The following is a 21301-nucleotide window of genomic DNA, read 5'->3' on the forward strand; positions in this document are numbered from 1 at the left end:
GAGGAAGGGACCAATGCAAGGAGACTTTTGACGGGATTCTAAGCAGGATATGATGGCTGACAGGACAAAGGGGATGACACTTGGGAATGAGTCAGGTTTTGAGTTTGGGGCCTAAAAGACTCTGGTAGGGCCAGTCAACAAATGTGGTAAGTTGTAAAAAAATAAAAAACAAAAGGCCTGTCTGGGGAGGAGACTGGAAGTCGAGAGCCAGCAATGTCATGTTGAGTAGTTGGGACACTGTAGTGTGGCCTGTGAGGAGACCTGAGTGTTTCCCCGAAGTTCTCATATATCTTAAGTGAGAAATCAGGCTTCAACAGAGAGAGATCTTGCAGTCCACACTGAGATTGTGGAACTGAAGTTATGAGAGCTGGTCAGGTTGCTTAAAGAATGTGAGCAGGGTGAACAGAGGACCTGATGAAGATTTTGAGGAATTGCCCTGTTAGTCAGTTCGAGACAGAAAAGGCACCAGTCAGCGGGATGAGGGAAGGAGAAAGGAAATGTACCAGAAGAAGCAGAAGAGTGAATAGCTGAGAAGTTAATCATTTCTCCTCTATTTCCGAGACTTTGGGTGTAGTTCCCTGCACTGGTTTGAATCATGTGTGTGTCCACTTTTCTTCCCGACTGTCTGGAAACCTCTTCAGGGTAGGGACCCTGCAACCCTACTCTGTCCCCAGTATCTATCTGATACACCTCCTCGATAGAGAAGCAGCTACAGAGAAAGCCAAGTGTCAGGGGAACAGGTGGAAAGGTAGTAACACTGCTTATTTTGTGTGTGCTCGATTCCCTGGCAACAAGAAAGCAAACAGTGATGAGCTATCGCTTCACATCTACAAGTCCTGCTCTGGACTTCCTCTCCCCTGATCCAGTCTCCCCGATCCTCCCTCCTTTACAAACCCTTCTACCCTGTCCTCTGCTGTTCTAGTCAAGGCAGAAAGAACTCCTTCCCATCTCCTTACCTCTTAATGTTTTAAGGGGAGGCACACAAAAACATCTCATTACAGATTCAGGCTGTATCCTACTCCAAAAGGTAAAGTGGGGTTTTTAATACTGGCCGTTTCACAGAATTGTTGAGAAGCCTAGTAAAGTAATGCATGCAAAATTTCTTGGCCCAGGGCCTGGCCCAGGATGTGTTAACCATCACTCCCCTCACAGCTCATCTTGCATATCTAGCACCGAGCACATAGTCATGGCTCAAAAAACAAACGAATAGTTTAAGCTCAGTTATATAAAGCCGCCATCACTCATCACAAAGGCCTCATGTTTGGGTGACTGTAAACCACCCATACACATTCAAAAACAAGCTCTTCCTAACTACAGATTTCTCTTTTATAAAGAAGATACATGCTTTCATTTGCAGTCTGAAACAGATATTCAGTGTTTTGACAAAAATGTTAGAAAACTGGAATGAAGTAGAAATAAGGTTAGAAATATTTTAATCCAATCTGACCCTCCCACCATACTCTGTAGATAAAAATAAATTAAGAAAGCAGGGCAAGTGAAAAGGATTTGCTAAATATTTGAGATAAAGCACAGTGTCCTGTTTGGAGGTGACATGGAGGTAAGTCTCTTTAACGTCTTTGAGAGCCTTTAGCATATCTGAAGGAAAGAAAAATACATCAGAACAAGTACAAAATACTACATTAGAACCATTACAAAGGAGCATATTAACCTAAAAGTGAATTCCTGGAAGTTCTGGGTTTTAAGCCAGGCTTAGGGAAGGGAGTGTCCATGAATTGACAGGAAGGAAGTCAAGGAAGAGACTTCCTCTTTGGATGATACAACCAGGAAGGGCAGGGAAGTAGGATGCTGCACTTGCCACGTGAAGGTTGATAAATACAAAAGGGGTTTTGAGGAGAATCAGAGAGATGAAACTGACGAGGTATAATGTAAAAGGTTCTGAAAGAACACATGGATACAGGAAACTGGATTTAATACAGTTGTCTACTTAAGGCCATTTTAGATTCTTGGATGTAATGCAAGAGTTTCACGAAGATTTAAGCCACAGTTGGGAATACTGGTTGAGTTTCAGCTGGAGATGCTGGGCCCCTCTGCTATGTGTCCAGTTAACCAGTATACCTTCATGGTTTGTCACGCTTTTCTACTTTCTCACTGTTAATTGTTATTTTTCAGGAAATCTGCTGATAGCATTGGCTTCTACTTTTGTAACTGCAGATTTCTTCTGGACTAAAGTGCAGTGTTTCATGTCTGATTTCTTTTTATCACTGTTCCTTTCTATCAATGCAAAAAATCACAAATTTCCTTCACTTTCATGGTCAGTGAGTATAGTGGATGAAAGCCTACATAGAGTATGTTCCAGTTGTGGGAAATTAATCTTTTTTGGAAATAGTCAGTGTGCTTTTCTGTTTGCCTGTCCATGTACCTGACCTTCTCCATTGTCAGCCTGGGGCACAGATCTGCCTGGGATCTGTGGGAGGCTGTTCATTTGGACTGTTACCAGAGAAATACAGAGAGAAAGTGGTACTTTCCAGCTCCTGACAGACCAAATGAGGTTTTCAAGTCTGCAGCAAGATAACAAGTTTGAAATTCACTTTGCTAGGCAATAAAGCACTACACAGTTTTTCTCTCCCACTTTAGTAGGTGGACTTGATCATATTTTTCTTGTGGTTGGAAGGGAGAAAGCCTGCCCATCCTCTCTGGCTGGGCGGTCCATCAGGGAAGTGTGCAGTGACACAGGGGGCCCAACTTTGTTCCAGGGAGGGAAAGCACTGAGGGAAAAACTAAAGGTAGAATGTGGTCTGCCCCACCACCTGCTTGGGAATTTGCAAGACGGTTACCTCTCAAGCCTGTCTGTAATCTAAATAAGGTCAGCTGCATCAAAGTAAAGCAATGAATGCAGTTGATAATGGAGGGCTGAATTCAGCTCCCTAGTATCTCCCTGGGCTCTCAGGGTGTGGAAAAGAAGAAATCCAGAGGATCTCACATGCCCTGTGGAAGGAAAAGGAAGGTGGTTAAGGGAGCTGATTAGCGTTCTTTCTGGGGAGTGTTCTTGGCTCCAACTGGGGCCAAACTGGAGCCTAACGTAGTCTGAGTTGCCATTAGCGTGATTCATCAGGGGAAGGTGGCTAAGGCTCCTGGAACGTTGCCAGAGCAGAGGAAAGAGACCAGGCGTTAACCCAGCCACGGGCTTCAAGGACACCATCTCCCTTGGCCCCTCCAGGACACAGTCAGCCAATGCCCTCCAGGGCAGGATAAGGGGAGGGGGTGAACTTCTAAAAGAGCATCCCAAAAGGGACTATTTCAACCAGTGCTAACAGGAAGCAGAATTTTGAACGGACTCAACATTTAAACTGAAGCAAGAGAGGCTATTTAACCTCATTTAACTGACAAGTCCAGAAGTCCCCACCACACATGCTCAGAAAGAAGCTGCTTTGGGTCTAGAAAATAAGATGTATGGATACATGTGACAACCCCTTCCCACCTGGCCTTGCCACATTCAGTGTGACAACGAGGAAGTTACTTAACCTCCTTAAACTTCAGAATCCTCATCCACAAAGAGGGGATCATAGTATCTACCCTCTAGAGAATTCTGGTGAGCATATTCATAAAATACTTAGAATAGTAGCTGGCACAAGATAAACGTTTAGTAATATATTTGCTAATTTTGTCATCATTTCTACTGATACATTCAACTTCAAAGTTTCTGTTGTCCTATTCAAGACACGTCTGTCAAGAAATGTCAAAGCACTCTGTTCCTGAAGTTCTTCATTTTTGATTTCACAGCCTCTAACGCATCCCCACAAGCACAGGATGTCATTCTGGGACAAACGAGAAATTCTGTTTTCACACCATCCGTGACTCTTTCTCAACAACTTGGTACTCACTGCAGGAAGTAACTCAAAGCCAGGACGTCATTGCTCATGAACAATGTTAGCTGTAACAAACCACAGAGGCAAACGACGGCAGTGTTGCAGGACCCGGTGCCGGACACTTCTCTGTCTCAGGCTGATCTAGTCCTAAGAGGACAGACCAGCTACAGGCAATAGTCAAGCCACATGAGCGAGGAAGGATGCAGAGGGGGAGGATTTATTTGTGATGCTGCAGGCTTTTTTTTTTTTTTTTTTAACGTGCATATCGGGACACTAACAGTGCCAGATTGCTCCTGGAAAATTCCCTGTATTTAACGTGTGTAAATTAATTCTCGGCACTGTTTGCTACATGCTCGCAAAGCAGCATGATCCTGAGTAATCAACTCTAGATATTAACTAACCTGAGGCTCCGTCCCAGCTCTTTCAGTTTTCTGAGTCAACCAGAAGAGCATTAAGGAAAGTTTAGTTGAAACCGGAGAGAGATTTAATTAGCAAGGTTAATATTTTTTTCTTCTTAATTTTTATTTATTTATTTATGGCTGCGTTGGGTCTTTGTTGCTGTGTGCGGGCTTTCATTGCGGCGGCTTCTCTTGTCACAGACCACAGGCCCTAGGTGCGTGGGCTTTGGTAGTTGTGGCCCACGGGCTCCAGAGCGCAGGCGCAGTAGTTGTGGCGCACGGGCCTAGGTGCTCCGCGGCACGTGGGATCTTCCCGGACCAGGGCCCGAACCCGTGTCCCCTGCATTGGCAGGCGGACTCTCAACCACTGCGCCACCAGGGAAGCCCAGCAAGGTTAATACTGATTGTAGATAAGCAAAGTAAGTGTATTTGAGTGTCTGTGATATACAAATTTCTAGGCTCTAGGGTTTAAGCAAACATTTATGATGAGTACCAAAAAGCACCATAATGCTTAGGATAGTAGAATTTGGGGGGTTTCATTTAAGTGACTTTTCCATATAATTCAACTTTATTTTTTAAAACAACTTTAAAAATAAGAAATCTTCATACATTCGACACCTGTCTTCAGGGATATCTTGTCTTGTTAAACAGAGCAAAATCACCTTTTTTGATGGGTCACTCATCATTGGAGCGTCAGTTATTCCACAGTGGTGTGCTGGGAAAATATGTCTCAAGGTGTGATCCATGGACCCCAGGCAAGGAAATCACCTTGGAAGCTCATTAAAAATCAGACTCAGGACTTCCCTGGTGGCTCAGTGGTTAAGAGTCTGCCTGCCAATGTAGAGGACATGGGTTCGAGCCCTGGTCCAGGAAGGTCCCACATGCTGTGGAGCAACAAAGCCCATGTGCCACAACTACTGAGCCTGAGCTCTAGAGCCCGCAAGCCACAACTACTGAGCCCGTGCGCCACAACTACTGAAGCCTGTGCGCCTAGAGCCTGCGCTCCACAACAAGAGAAGCCACCGCAATGAGAAGCCCGTGCACCGCAAGGAAGATTATCCCCCGCTCACTGCAACTAGAGAAAGCCCGCGTGCAGCAACGAAGACCCAACGCAGCCAAAAAAAAAAAAAAAAATCAGACTCTTGAGTCCCACTTCCAGCTTCCTGAATCAGAATCCTTAGGTGGGACCCAGGATTCTCCTTGTCCAATTCACTTCTCAGAGGATTCTTATACACAACACAGGCCAGAGAGGCCCTAACTCAGGGTTAGTTGGGTATGTAGGAAAATGTCCTTTACTGAAAATGTGGCAGGAGGCCACCTATCTTTCTGTGCCTATTTGTTGTAGCGTCTCTGTTACTCTTCTCTTATGAGTACTGATCTTTCTGTAGTGTACTGGCTTTAAACCTACAAGCTGATACACGGGATCCTTGGCTGGCTGCTGGCCTTTGTGATGTCAGCTTTCCATCCTTGAGCCTTATACCATGTGTTCAGGCTTGGGGGCTCTAGAAAGTATACTGCTGTGGGATTCAGGCGCCTGGCCCCAAGGAACCCATGCGGAGACACCAGCCATTTTACTGAAAATTGCACTCACAGGATAAGACGGAACGGGAGAAACGCTAAAAGCCAAACACAGAACATGACTAGATGTTCAGAAGGCAGACAGATTGATGGGCTGCCTTGGTGAGAAGTAAAAAAAAATCTGAACAACTCCTTAAGGGTACTGGTAAAAATGAGCCCTTGGGATCAGAGAAAATGAGAACAGAAGATGTGGAACGTGCTGGAAGAGGTAGCTGCTACTTTAATGGGAGGCTGGGTCTCTTCCACCACAGAAACATTTTCTCCCACAGCGACTAAGCACTACATAGGGATCCATTTATCGGATTTGGGAGGAACTCAAGGCAGAGGTGGGAAGATCACTGACTGTGGAGTCAGAGGACTTGGGTCGAATACTGACTCACATATGTGGCTATGGGCAAGTCAGTCAGACCCATGGCGCCTCAGTGGTCTTAGCTGTGAAACAGGACAAAGAATCCATGCCCTCACTGAAGAGTTGTGTAGCTCCAATGAAGTAATGAATATGAAACAGCTTTGTAAACTGAAGACACCTTACAAATATTTAATCAGAAATATCCTGCACTGTATACATATTTAAGTTGCTGCTACATCTTATCTGTAAGACAGAATGCTAAGAAAAACCCTAGGCTGGGAAAAAATTCAAATATGTTAATTATCTTAACATAAATAAACCTATCATATTGTCCAATATGGAGCTTAAATATCTGCTGTGCTTTTGTATCATGAAAACGATAGCTTTAAACAAGAAATGAACAGTACTTTGACTTTTGCACAACTCATATTTAACATTCTCTTGAAATTGGTTGTTCTCATTTTCTTGATTGAAGAATAAGTGAAAAAGTCAATCAAGTCTTCATTTCATTTTCAAAACCCTCTTTCCTAACATCAATTGCTTAATGTCTACTTTACTTACATGATTTATTAGCTGAAATTGCAAAATGGTGGGGGAAATGGGAACATGCCAGGGAGAGAAGAGTGACAAGTAGGTCGATACAGTATACAAGAGGTTTGCCCAAACCTAAAATACACTACGGATGGGAAAGAGGGAGGCTAACTTAGGAAACCTAACCATTGTCTGGCTTCACATCACTACTTTTAGTTGTTATCTTTTCATTATAAAGTGGAAGATGTGCAAACATTTTTTTAAGGCAAAGCTAGTTCTTTCAGCACAGAATTAAAATTAAAAGCAGACGGAGGCCTGGATAATAAGTAGCAATAAATGCTTTTGCTGACATAGCTTCAATTTACAAATCACTGGCTTTTCCTGGCAGCGCTTGGGGAAGGAGGGTGAGGAAGTATCGCCTACACAGCCTGGATGAGGAAGATATGGAAAGCTTTAAAATAAAAGATGTGTTTCAACTTCTTATTCTAAAACACTTGATTTATGGTGACCATGATAAAATTCCAGTGAAACCTGAGTATGCTCTGCAGCCTCTGGAAACCCTGGGAGTGACTATGTCCTTACGCCTTCCCTGTTGTATCTGATTTTGACCTGTATACTTTGTGAGTGGGAGCCCAGTCCATAATGTGTGCACAAAAATATGTGTGGTTTAGAATCTGCATGTATTTCCATCTTTTTCTACACTTGAGCAGCAGAACACCCTTGTGAGAATATGAAAAATAAACTAGGAATAAATAAATAATAGGAAGCCAAAGGGATGTAGGTTGACTTATGGCAATTGATTTTACTTCTTAAGAAATTTTAATGACAAACATAAATACTCTTGGTTTAGTTTCTAAAACCTGGAAGACTACCAGTAAAAAGGAACTGATAAAATTGCTAGATTTAGAGAAGAGAGTGGAGAGGCGCTATAGGGAAAATTTTTCTCTGAGCCTGTTAAGTAGCATGAATGAGAATTAGAAGTGGATGACAAACACAGAACAAGTCATTGAAGGCAGCAGAAAACCCCCAAGGTAAGAGATCAAATATCAACCTATAGATGCTGCAACCCAACTCAAAGGCCCCAGCATGGGTGGAAAATGTGAAGACAATCCCCTCTGAAATAGCGGTCCTCTCCCCCTTTGATTCATCTTTGGGAAAGGATTTTCTCTAAATTCTCACTTGGTGCAAAACACAGAATTCATTCCTTCTAGGACGCAATTGAGGGGGGGATGGAAAAAGTTATTTTTCTACTTCTTCACCTTTTCCCAGTCCCTTGAGGAGAAGCATAACTGCGTATTCCAGTTCTCTTAGAACAGTGAAGGCTTTTAAAGGAAACTTTCTCATCTTTCTTGATTTTGGTGGTTTTCCCTCAGGCGTTGTTTTTGATCCTTTTATTCCTTGGTGACTTGGCCACCTCACATGACTCTCCCTGCTGACGGCTTTCGAAAATGACTTCACCCTCCAACCTCCTCCATCTGGCTGCCTGTATGATATCACCTTTGGAACTCAGCTTCCCATCTTTGCCTCTAATGCCTGTCTTCTCTCTTCCCTTTATTATTATTAAAAACAAACCAAAAAAACCCTCCTCATTTTTGTCAAATTAGGAGAGTTTTCTGTCATTATCCCTTTCCTTCTACCAAATCTTATCTGTTCCCACTCTAATCTCATTTATTCTCATTATTTTTTATACATATTCTTTTAAGGATAACACATGCACATGGCACAAAATTTAAAAGGCACAAAAAGGAATATAGTAAAACTCCAACCTCATTCTCATTTCTGCTTAACTCCTCTCAACCCCTCTCTAATCTAGTCCCCTGCCCCAGAAGCAATTACTATTGCCAGGTTCTCCTGTATCTTTCTTTCCCTAATTTAAGACCAAAAAAAAATGGAAAGGGAACAAGATTCTAAATGTAATATATTTTACTCCACTAACTTCTTTTCAGCTTTCTGTCTATTTGAGAAATTTCTTCATTTATTTCCCATGCATTCATCTATGGGCTTTCCATATGGTTCTTCCTCCCTAGATGTGGGTATTTTTCAAGTCTCTGCCTGGACCTCTCAGAACATGAACTAATACCCATGAACTATTTTTGCTCATAAGAATGCAGAGTCCCATCTCTACAGGCCCAGGAAAAAAAAAAAAAAGATTTAAAAGAACAAAGCAGAAAAAAAAAAAAAAAAACCCATCCCTCAATTTGTTTATATAATTAATCTATCTTGAGTAGTATCCCTTATTCCAATGTCAGCCGTCACCAGAAGAACCACAGTAAGGAATCAGCATCTAAATGACAATGGTTGTCTCAGAATCACAGCTGGGGAGTGAATTTAAATAGATGGATGGACAGATAGATGGGTAGTTGGATAGAAAGAGCCAATCAACTGTGAAGTGTTACCAAGCCCTAAAATCATATTTCATTTGATGAGAACAACAGAAGCCTGATTAATGCATGTGGGAATTTCATTTCAAAGTTATACCAATGGCCTTTCAAGGGCCCGCTTCTTCTTAGGGCTCCCTGAGTCCATGTAAAATTGGCCAGTGTAAGATTTTAGGGCTCCTAAATATGAGTTTCATTTATCTTGTGTAATGATTAAGTGTAGGATAATTGTTGAATAGGAAACAGAATTTTTTCACTTGGGATAATACTCTTATACCCAAAACTGTCCTGAAAAGTTTTATGCTTGAAGGGTAAGCACATACACTTTGATGCTTTCTGTTTAACGTTTTACTTTTACTAAAAACTCATTAAAGGAGGCAAAGGGAAGCCTTCTGAGAGGAGTGAGCTGAATCGTGCACGCTTTAGTGAGCAGAGCTACTATGCCCAGGTCATATACTGGGTCACATGAGGGCCTCCCTGGCTAATTTCCCTCCGAGATTAAAATTACATCTGTTCCCTAGAAATCAAGGAATCATCAAATACCTTTTTTGTTTTTTTCTTTTAAAATCTCAGAACTGTGAATGGAAAATACCAGTTTTCTACTGACTCATTCTTTTGATTGTTCAAACACTGAGGTGTGGATGGACTTGGACTTGAGATGAAGGAGATTCTGAGTTTTACTGACAGACAGGAAAACCTGTGAAACCACTGACAGTCTATGACTCCATTATGGGGCCAATACTGCTCGGATAAATCTTGTCAGGAATGCTTTATTAGGGGTTCATAAAAATAATTCAATCGTTTAAAAAGTGGTATTCAAATTCTTTCAATATACCTTGATGACAAACTAACACAGAACCCAGGTGTTTTCATAAAGCGATTGTGATTCAGAGCTTTCTTTCTGAAATATGAACCCTCCATAGCCAATTTATAAATCCAGTTAGATGTAAAAGTGACAGTTTAGACAACCATCAAATCATTATTTTTTTCTGTCACTGAAAAGTCTGGTTGGAAAGAAGAATGTATTTGAAGAAAATTCCTCTTAACTCTAATAAAAGTAACTTACAGTGCTATAAAGCTATTGGCATTCAGGCAATAGTAGATACATTGCTCCTGTTTGAAATTAAATAAAATCCACATTCTATTTTGTGTGTCTAAGTAAACCACCATTTTGTAAAATAAGAATAATAGCATAGTGGAATAGATCCCTAAAGCATAAACATTTAAAAAGAGGGTGTTAAGTTAACCCACCAGGGTGCAACTGTCTTCTTTTATACTAAATTCTTGAAGATGGTAAAAATTGCAACCAAGTTACCATGAGGGAATAAGAGGACTAGCTGGGAAAGATGATATTTGAGCTGTTAACCAAAAGGAACAGGGTAATCTAGAGGGATATACTGACATGACAGACTTGGAGACAAACTATAGAGACAGTAAGTAGTATATCATACTACTTGAATACAGTAATTTTCCATTAAACCATAATCTAAAATGACATCTTCTCCAGGAGCTACCAAAAGGAGACAGAGGCAGATGGAATAGTCTGTGGTTTCAAGAAGGGGGGAGGGTGTCATGGGCACCAGCCACCCCCCGAACCTGAAGCCAAAAACACAATGTGATGAAACATGGAAATAATGAATTCATCCGAGAGATTCTAGCTGCTGAGGCACTGAGAAAGCCATGGTTATAAGATTTCGATCTGGAACCTGATGGTTCTACTCAGTAAAATCTGTATGTTTTGTATATTATCATGCATGAAATTCTACAGACCAGGCTTGCATATGCCATCCAAGACATGTAAGTCTTAGGAAGAAAAGCCAGACAATCTTGCAAAAGGAAAACTATCTTTGGACTGGATCAGTTCACACTTTGATAATGAACTTTTGCCCAGAGTCCATTCTGAAACTTGAAAGTTAAGCAAGCTTTTCCTTCAAACAGTTAGAGAAATGCCATATGCAAAGATTTTATACTTCTCTCAAGACAGAGGGAAAAAAATCTACTTTAAGCTGACACGTTAGCTTTTACGGTATTACATACGTTTATTTTTTTAACAGTCCAAATATTTACCATTCTTATAGAAATTAGACAATATGAATTATGAATTATTTTTTTAAATAAGTGTATTATTATTATTATTTTGGCTGCACTGGGTCTTCATTGCTGCGCGAGGGCTTTCTCTAGTTGCAGCGAATGGGGGTTACTCTTCATTGTGGTGCGCAGGCCTCTCATTGTGGTGGCTTCTCTTGTTGTGGAGAACAGGCTCTAGGCGCACAGGCTTCAGTAGTTGTGGCACGGGGGCTCAGTAGTTGTGGCTCATGGGCTTAGTTGCTCCGCGGCATATGGGATCTTCCCAGACCAGGGATCGAACCCATGTCCCCTGCATTGGCAGGAGGATTCTTAACCACTGCGCCACCAAGGAAGTCCCTGAATTATGAATTAGGATGTGCAGACAGTATCTTCCAAGATGATAACATCAAAATCAAATGACTCCTTGCTTGCATAGCCTGAGTCTCAATTTTATTCAATGGCAGGATTAAATAAAACACTAAAGAGAGATTATAACACTAAAAAGAAACTATATTTGTTTATTATGTATTTGGAATTAAAAGCAGGGTCTTGAAGAGTTATTTGCACACCAATGTTCGTAGCAGCCTTATTTACAATAGCCAAGGGATGGAAGCAACCCAAATGTGTCCATTGATAGATAAACAGATAAATAAAATGTGGTGTATACATACAATAGATTATTCAACCTTAAGGAAGGAAACACTGCCACATGCTACGACATGGATGAACCTTGAGGACATTATGCTAAGTGAAATAAGCCAGTCATAAAAAGAAATACTGCATGATTCCACTTATATGAGGTAATCTAAAGTAGTCAAATTCCTAAAAACAGAAAGTAGAATGATAGTTACCAGTGGCCGGGGGAGGGGAAAATGGAGGGTGGTTGTTTAATGGGTATAGAGTTTCAGGTTTTCAAGATGAAAAAGTTCTGGAGATCTGTGTACAACAATATGAATATACTTAACACTACTGAACTGGACACTTAAAAATGGTTAAGATGGTTCATTTTATGATAAAAACCCATCTTCAACATGTACTGGAGGTGCTTATAAATTAGAGGACAGCAAACACTTTTCTGTAAAGGGGCAGCACATAAATATTTTGGCTTTGCAGACCACAGTCTCTGTCCTTAACTACTCGACTCTGCCATGGAATGGTGAAAGCCACAGAAAACAAGTAAATGAATGGGCATGGTTGTGTTAACGCTAAAAACCTTACAAAATTAGGCAGCTGGCCCGTGGGCCACAGGTTTCTGACCCTCGCGAAAGTATGAATATCTAAATAAGAGACAAATATTAACACTTTGTAAACGCCAAGCGCTCCTCTACCCAAGAATTAGGAGTGAAACATTCTTGTTTTCCAGAGTCCAAGATTAGAGCAACAGCAAAAGGTCCAAGCAAATGCAACAAGACCATAACTTGCTTGTAGTAGGAAAACACTACACAAAAGGACACGTTAGGGCTTCCCTGGTGGCGCAGTGGTTGAGAGTCCGCCTGCCGATGCAGGGGACACGGGTTCGTGCCCCGGTCCGGGAAGATCCCACATGCCGCGGAGCGGCTGGGCCCGTGAGCCATGGCCGCTGAGCCTGCGCGTCCGGAGCCTGTGCTCCGCAACGGGAGAGGCCACAACAGTGAGAGGCCCGTGTACCGCAAAAAAAAAAAAAAAAAAAAAAGGACACGTTAGCCCTGCTCAAGTGTATATACTTCTTTACTGATGAGCTTAATGATTTTAGAGCTTAACGATTTAGAGGAAAACTACAAATATTACAGCTGGAAGAGAGCTTGGTGATCATCTAGTACCTACCCTCTCCTTGAGTGGAGGAGAAACTGCAACCGGCTTATTACCCCAATCGGAGCTGTCACAGCTGGTGTAGGCAGGGCTGGGAACAGAGCACACCGCCACCCCACTCTGAGGTCATGCTTCTTCCTCCTCTCTATTTCCAGTCACTAGCAGAAGCCAGCCACCCATCAGCTCTGCAGGAATTAGCTGTTTCATGCATGCTTTTCCACATGGTCTTGGCTTAACCCTGAAACGAATTTTTGCTCTTCACCAAGTTCAGTGGAGAAAATCAATAAAGACATACAAGGCCGCAAAGGCCTCATCTCATAAAATTCAGAAATGAAAGCGAGGGCATAATGATCTGTTCCCTTCCCCGTCGTGCCATGTGAAAATAGCATGTTTTTCTTTTGGCATTTAGGTAGTATAAAGAAACAGCAACGCAAGGGTGGAGGCTAGCAGCTAGATTCAATCTTCTTGGGGACCACAAAAAACAGGCACCCTAGTTAAACAACCAAAACAAATAACAAGCACACATCAAATACCAACAAATGCAGATGGAGGGTTGTGAAACAGATACGCTAGTGTGTGTTAGTTTTACAAAAGGAACTTTCACCTCATCAAAGGACTCAAGCCAGTGCAGAGAATTTTAGAACCAGAAAAGACAGAGAGATAAGGGGTCAAATCCTCCCTCCGCTTTTATGTATGAATTGGGCAAAGCCCTGGGAGTCAAGGTACTGCCTTCACAGATACTTACTGCTGGTCTACTGTATGGACCAAATCCTGACATTTTCCACACTCGCTCAACACAACTTGCTGGGTGGAGCCCCGCCCCGCCCTTGGCCCTGAACAGAGGCAGAACACTGGGTTAAGCCTGAAAGCTGGATGGCTCAGGCAAAAAGGAAAGGCCTTTATTGCAGTACAGGGAGATGGCTGAGCAGTGACACGCCTGCGTTACTTGGCATCTCCAGATCCCATGGGACCTGCCCTCAATTGCTAAAAGAGCCCGACCTCTGACAAAGACCAATGATTTCAGCAGTAATTAATGATACTGTCAAATTAATTAACCCAAGTCTTTGTCCACAGGAAAAAAAAACTCTCTGATGTCAATACTGCTGTTTACTAGTCCTTGATCAAGCTCCACAGACCCAAACCTTCAGTGGGGACACAGGGACACCACTGACAGATGACTCTAATATGTCCGCACCTATTAAGCCACCACCATTTGTTAACAAACCTTCTCACGGTAACATATCCTTCGATAATATGTCTAGCGAATTCACAGCTCTCCAAAATCTAGCATTCTTTTAAATAGATACAAGCCTGAGAACACCAGTGGATCTTTCACATTCCCTACAATACCTTTTTGATACCCTTTTGAATTATGGTGATGAAACACAAGACAAATGCTGTAGGATTTCATTAAGCCACTTAATAAATGGCCCTCATTAAAACGCCAGTTCCCTTGTCCTTGTCTATAAGGACTCCAACTAATCCAAATGCCCACATATACATTTCCATATTATCACTTTAGAGGATTCAGAAATATTTTCTTACACCTAGCACAGCTTTTGTTCCATTTAGAATAATTACCCTCTATCCCATTTCTGACTTTCAAGAAAAACAAGACACTTAACTGACCCCAGGAGGACCCTCTCAAGGGCATCAGGCTGCAAAAGCCCGTCTGTGAGCTCACAACTTAAGCTGATGTAATCTGCTACAAGAAGCTGACTTCTATTTTTAAGTTATACCCTTTTACTCTGCCTTCAAAGGGCACATATATCACACGTTGTAACTGCTCATAAAATACTTTGTGGCCTCCTCTCCCATCCATTTCCCTCCTGGGGTGCATCACACTGTCAGGAGCGTTTCCAATGGCAACAGCAGCCCAGCCCTGCCCATTTAAATGCATCCACCATTTCCCATTATTTGGTCTTCAGGAGAAGAGCTACACACGGCCCCACTCTCCAGGTGTCTTGTTTACCATGGTAATTTTGACAAGGAACAGATGACTAGCAGGGTCCTTCTTGAGGGCTGAGATCAAGCTTTCCCACCTCTTTGTATTTCCATCCCCAAAGACAGGCACTTAATAAATGCTTAGATTCCATATATATGGAATCTAAGAAAAAAAAATGTCATGAAGAACCTAGGGGTAAGATGGGAATAAAGACACAGACCTACTAGAGCATGGACTTGAGGATATGGGGAGGGGGAAGGGTAAGCTGTGACAAAGTTTCTACCAAACGTAAAATAGCTAGCTAGTGGGAAGCAGCCGCATAGCACAGGGAGATCAGCTCGGTGCTTTGTGACCACCTAGAGGGCTGGGAGGGAGGGAGACGCAAGAGGGAAGAGATATGGGAACATATGTATATATATAACTGATTCACTTTGTTATAAAGCAGAAACTAACACACCACTGTAAAGCAATTATACTCCAATAAAGATGTTTAAAAAATAAAAAAGAAAAGAAATGCTTACTAATCTTGCCACCGAGAGCTCTGTCATCGGGCCCATGTGCTCAAAGGGTGCCAGAATGAAACCAGATCATTTGCTTTGTTTAATTTTAAGTTTTTCATTCATCATTTCGGTCATGCTCACTGCGTGTTATTTAAAAAGTTGCTTAGCATCTTGAAAACACTAGGAAAAATGCCTTGGTTGTAAGTGAAAGTACATTTGATCTTGCTCTTCATTTATTTATACTTATTCTGCTCATTTCTAAAAATGAATGAAGAGCTCTGTAATTAACGTGGTGCTGTTACTGAGTCTGGCGGAGGTCAGAACAGGACATTTATTTCTCTCTGGTCCACTTCCCTCTTCATTCCCTGGGTATCCCTGTCTCGTCTGTGGCTCGCCCAGCCTCAAGGCTTGGGCCCTTCCAATCCCTTCTCCCCACTGAAATCTGAGCGAGCTTGTGAGAACACAGATTGGATCATTCCCTTCCCCTTCTCAACACCCTTCATTCCCCTCGGCCCTCAGGGAGATGTCCCTTCAGCTGTGGTCTGCTTATCTGCCCCCCACCCCCTTTGCCTTTCACACTCTGGTTGCAGGGATCTAAAAGGAGCTAATCTCATCCTGTTTGCCTTCACCTAAAGGCCTTTGTCCACGTTGCTTCCTCAGACTGGCACTCTGCTCTGCTGTCCCTAGTCCCTCCGCCCTGCTCCTTCCCTCTCATCCTTCAGGGCTAGTTTGGATGCCACTTCCTCCAGGAAGCCCGCCCTGGGTGTTCCTGTGGCACCATGTGCTACCTGAGACAACGGTTCACCTTACCACACCGTGTTTACTTGCTCTGTCTCCAAGTGACTGCCTGGGGCAGCAGGGCAGCCTCTGTGTCTGCTCACTCACTACTGTATCCCGCTGCAGGTGGCCTGGCACAAGGTGGGCTTCAATATCATTTGCTGGATGAATGAATAAATGAATAAGTGCACACTAAAGATTGCAACCAGCCCGGGGCGGGGTGTCACACTTACCAAGTATGAATTAGAATGTTGTTTCCTCAGAAAGTATGAACCCAAAGAACAGAATTTAGTTCAGGATTCATCAGTTAGAATGTGAGGGAGGCAGCTGGCTCTGAGGAGACTAAATTCCCCCTCCCACGGTGACTCCAAAGGAGCTGGACCACTCTCCCAGAGGACTCAGAAAACACATTTCAGTAACACTTTCCTGAGAGATAAATGGAGACTCTGTTTAAAATGGAATCCCACTGGGACAGAACACTAAAGCTGACTCAAAGTTGAGATTCATGCTATGAACTCCATGCAAATAGCAACCTCCACAATTTAAATTCATTCCAAAGAGGGCAGCAAGCCACAAACTAATAATGCTACTTCTTACCTGCAAAACCGTATATATCAATTTCCCAAACATTGTAAGGTCAGTTGCATGTGGCGGGAAAGCTCTACAGGTGTGAGAAGGCATGAATCTGGCACTCAAATGCCATGGCTCGCTTCTGGCCATCTGATATGGGTACTAACTTGGACCAGGTGCTGGGCTTGCCCTGGGATTGTGGCAGTAAAGAGAACTAACCGTGTCCCTGTCCTTGTGGAGAGTCTAGTCTAATCAAATATACACTTGAATACAGACTTCTTTTAAAAAATTATTTCTCTAAATTCTAAGTACACCATGTTCAGCTATTAAATTAAATCCAGCACACATGGGATTGTGGAGTAAGGCATTGCTTCAGCTACTTCTGCATGGCAAAGGATTTTTTTTATTTTTAAAAAATCCGTATTTTCCAAAATCGACAGATTGATGACACTACAGAGTGGGTAATGTTTCAACATTCAAACCGAACGACAAAGGGCTTGGTTTATTTCATCCTTACACAGCTAGTAACCACCCTTCAAAACAAAACCAAATAAACACAATTTCACGTGAAATTCTCCTGCCTTCCAAAATAATTTTATGTTTACTTTATTACCTAGCACATAGAAAGTGCACACTAAATGTTTGTTGAATGAATAAATCACAGGAGAGTTGTTACTATGAAAATGCTTTCGTCGATTTTAGGTATGTTCTTTAATTCCCTTCCTTTCCTCTCTTAAAGAAAAAATTATGCATATTTTCTAGGATTCTGACTTTCATTTCCCTGTCTGATCTTGTGCTAGTTACTTAGGTATCGTTTTCCTCCTCTGTAAAATAAAATCTGTGTCTTGGTTATTGTTAGGCTTAAATGAGGTAACAGATAGAGAGTGACTGGCATCACACCCTGCAGATAATGTTGGGTTTTTTGTTTCCTTTTTCCTTTTTTAACCTTTCCACTCCATCCTCCTCCAACCCCCAAATAAAGTGTCAAAGACAAACCAAATTACCAGCCTGATTAAAAAGTCAGGAAATTTCAAATGTAGCCTGGGCTTGCCAACATCTAGCGATCAACCTTTGAAAAGTTTTATTTACTATTTTGGGGCCTAAGGTTTTCTCTTTTATAGAATGAGTGAGTTTCACTAGCTCATCTTTAGGGAAGTTCTCAGTTCCGATTTTCCATGAGCTCAGAAACCTGCCTTACTAAGGAACTGGATATTGCTAACACACTAATGCCATCTACGATCAGAAAGAAAATGGACTCTGAGTCCCTTCATAGAGATGGATTCTAAATTACAAACCAAAGTAAAACTTGCCTTTTAAAAGAATTTGTGTCAATCTAATACCTGGGTCAACAATTGGTGACCCTATTATTAAGCAACAGAAGGTCCCTCTTTTCCCCCTCTCCACACATTCCCCCCATCCTCCCACATCCCACACATCTAACCTCCTGCACACCAGCAGGGTTTCCCATTCACAGCTGTGCAATGATGTACTTAGAAATCTAGGTATTTTAAGCAATACCACAATTACAAATGGATCATTTGAAATGAGTTAGACAATTGACACAATATTATGTCAAACCTAACATTTGCTTGATTTTTTGGTCTTTCATACCCTGAAATATATCCAAGTCGACCAAACAAAGACCTACCAAGGTTACACACACACACACACACACACACACACACACACACACACACACACACACACACACACACACACACACACACACACACACACACACACACACACACACACACACACACACACACACACACACACACACACACACATCTCGCTGCATTTTCATAAATATTCAGTGTATGACTGCCACCTAGTGGTGCAATGTATCCTCGCAGGACCAAATCTCCAAACAGCTAAATGAACACGGACACTTAAACACACAATGAAACATTGTTCCTCTGCTGCTCACCAGTCATTTCAGGGAAATTTAAGAGCATATCCATCTCCTCAGCTATCTATTTTGCCCATACAAATAGCTGAAGGGTCTGCTGCAGATGGAGTCAATGCCACATTATTTAATCCTACAACTAAACGCAACAAAGGCGCATTATTACTCTATTAATTTTAATATTCATTAGCAATTAAAAAGGATTTCCCCAATAGTCTGTTCTTACCTTCCGGTTTCATTTGGTCTAATCTTGATTTTTAGTTATGCATGAAGAAGCATCTACAAGTGACAGCCTTACAAAAAGTGCACATTACATGAAAATCTGACTTTAATTAAAACCAGTTACTAAATCCCAGCAATTTCCAGCTGTCTCTTCTATCTTATCCTTAGAGAATTATAGATCACATTAATTGGTATTCTGTCACATAAAGAGACACCAGCAATGATTAATTGCATCCTTGGTGCTTTTGATTTACATCTTCTTTACTAGAGGGATTCAAATCACATCTCATTACCTTCCAGCAGGTACCCCTTTTGTTAACCCTCATGAAATCTCCTACCTTCCTGAACTTCTCCATTTGCTTGTAGAGGTCTGGATCAAGCTCCTGGGACACGTCCTTCATCCATAATAACGCCCCTCTGTATTCAGTCCGGCACTGCTCCATGCGGTTCACGGTCAGCCAAGTGTCCGAGATGGCCCGATGCCGGAAAGTCTCCACTTCTTGGTGAAAGCGACACAAAGGATTTCGCAAGGCCAACCTAGACAAGAGGGTAAAGCCACAATAGTGAAACTAAGAGGGCCAGCAATTTGAATCCTTGAGAGCTTACCAGTCTTAAACTCATGAGCCTAGAATAGTGCCTGAAACATGGCCGAGGCTGCAGAAATACTTGCTGAACTATAACTGAAAAGTATGTGAACTGATGAGTCAACCAGAGATGACTATCCATGTGCTGATCCCTTAGATTACTGTTACTTAACTATCACTGGGGAGTCTCTCCATCAGTATCATTGGGGGTGGCCTCATGCCTGGGCAGAGTACTTCTTTAAAGCTGGAACCAATCTTGTGTTAACGGAGGAAGGTCAAGGCATGACTATTTCCCATTTCTTGGCCACTCCCTGCCCTCTGCCTCCCTGAAGCCTGGCTCTTTGGGAAGGCATGGATGTGTGCAGGATGAGGTCTCCCTGTCTAGACCATTCTGGATTACTCTCCAAAGGCCAGGGCATCTGCTGCTTGCTTCAATAGTCACAGAGAATGAAGTACGAACAGAAGCATCTTTAAATGGTCTAGGAAGTGGGAGAAGTACATTTACTGAGGGTCTACTGTGTTAGGCACTTTCAGATAGGTTATATGATTTGATTCTTATTTTAAAAAAAAAACAAACTTAAGGATACTACATCAGAAATGAATGTACATTATACAACGAAGTGGGTATAAAATAATTATAATATTGGTCATAACATACCATTATTTATTCAGCAAAAATTGTTTGATGCATATCAAACTTTGGATAAAATATTTATTTGGGAGGGGAAGGAGGATAGTGCTTCTTTCATCTTCCTCCCTCAAATGAGTAATGTCAGATGAATTATACTCTTAAAATACAGTAGTCTCCATGAAGCTGTGGGGCATAGGTTCAAAAAATAAAAGATTAGTATTTACATCTCAATTTAAGTGCAAACTTGTTAAGGTGAAGGGAAAAGTGGTGCCAGTGAGCTGAAGTCAGCTCTTGGCAGCTCCATCAATGTCTGAAGACATATGCAGAGCACTCTAAGATTATAGATGGGGCAATAAACTGTTTAAAAGAAAAAAATTCCTTTTATTATTTTCTCTGGTTTTCCTCTTATCTGTAAAGCATCATTGTTAAATATTCAGCACTTCTCTAAAAATAGCTTGCTCACATCATCCTACCTAGATGTTGCAGGCTGTTTTCAAAAACATATTGTTGTGCCATAAAGTAAGCTTGTGTTTTATCACCATTGGATTAAATTTAATACTCACTTTTCATCAAACTGAATGGGCTGTTGTAGCAATGACTACCAAATAAGTCAGTAAAACAAATGCTGGTATGAAGGTTTATAAAATTGGAGACTTCTATTTAAAGAAAGAGTCCTCAGCTGTTCCTCTAAGAATCCTGTTCATTTCTGGTCTCCTTTATCTCTTCCTTTAGAGTTTGCCAATTTTCCTAAACTGGCTGAAACAGAGTCTTGTGAATAAAATATTCTTGATTTCTTTGACTGTTATAAAGTTAGAAACCTTTGAAGATATAATGACATGATGATAGGTGTTCAGATCTTGAAGAAAAGAAAGAGGCATATAAAGTCACCTCATTTTTTTCTGTAACTTGTTTCATATAAAATCAGAAAGGTGAAAACCCATTCACTTGTGGTATAAGGGACTGAGTCTTGACCAAGAAAAAATCCAATAACCGGAAACATCAAACTTCAGTGAAAGACTGGCCCACGTTTCCATTCACTAAAATCTACCCAATGGGAATAATTAATAAAGCACCTAAAGGTCTAATCCAAAGACGTTTTATTCTTTAGTAGGAAAAGGTAGAAGTGGACACTAGCGGACAGAGGGCTTGGGTTAAACGTATCATGGCATGCCCAGATAATGGAATAATATGCTATGGACGTTTTTAAAAAGGTATACATGGACATAAAAAAAGTTAGGATTATTTGA

General features: G+C 41.7%; 1 protein-coding gene across 14 annotated transcripts in view; it reads right to left on the reverse strand.

Annotated features, from left to right (window-relative positions):
- Positions 1 to 21301, reverse strand: part of ICA1 (islet cell autoantigen 1) — a 144812-nt gene that overhangs the window by 90490 nt on the left and 33021 nt on the right. For all 14 annotated transcript variants that reach the window (XM_060157090.1, XM_060157084.1, XM_060157089.1 and 11 more), the window contains one exon: positions 19178 to 19376. In XM_060157090.1, coding sequence (XP_060013073.1) covers positions 19178 to 19376 — 199 coding nt within the window. The remainder of the gene's footprint in view (positions 1 to 19177; positions 19377 to 21301) is intronic.

Source organism: Lagenorhynchus albirostris, chromosome 8 (assembly GCF_949774975.1).
Source record: "Lagenorhynchus albirostris chromosome 8, mLagAlb1.1, whole genome shotgun sequence".
In the NCBI taxonomy this organism is placed as follows: domain Eukaryota; kingdom Metazoa; phylum Chordata; class Mammalia; order Artiodactyla; family Delphinidae; genus Lagenorhynchus; species Lagenorhynchus albirostris.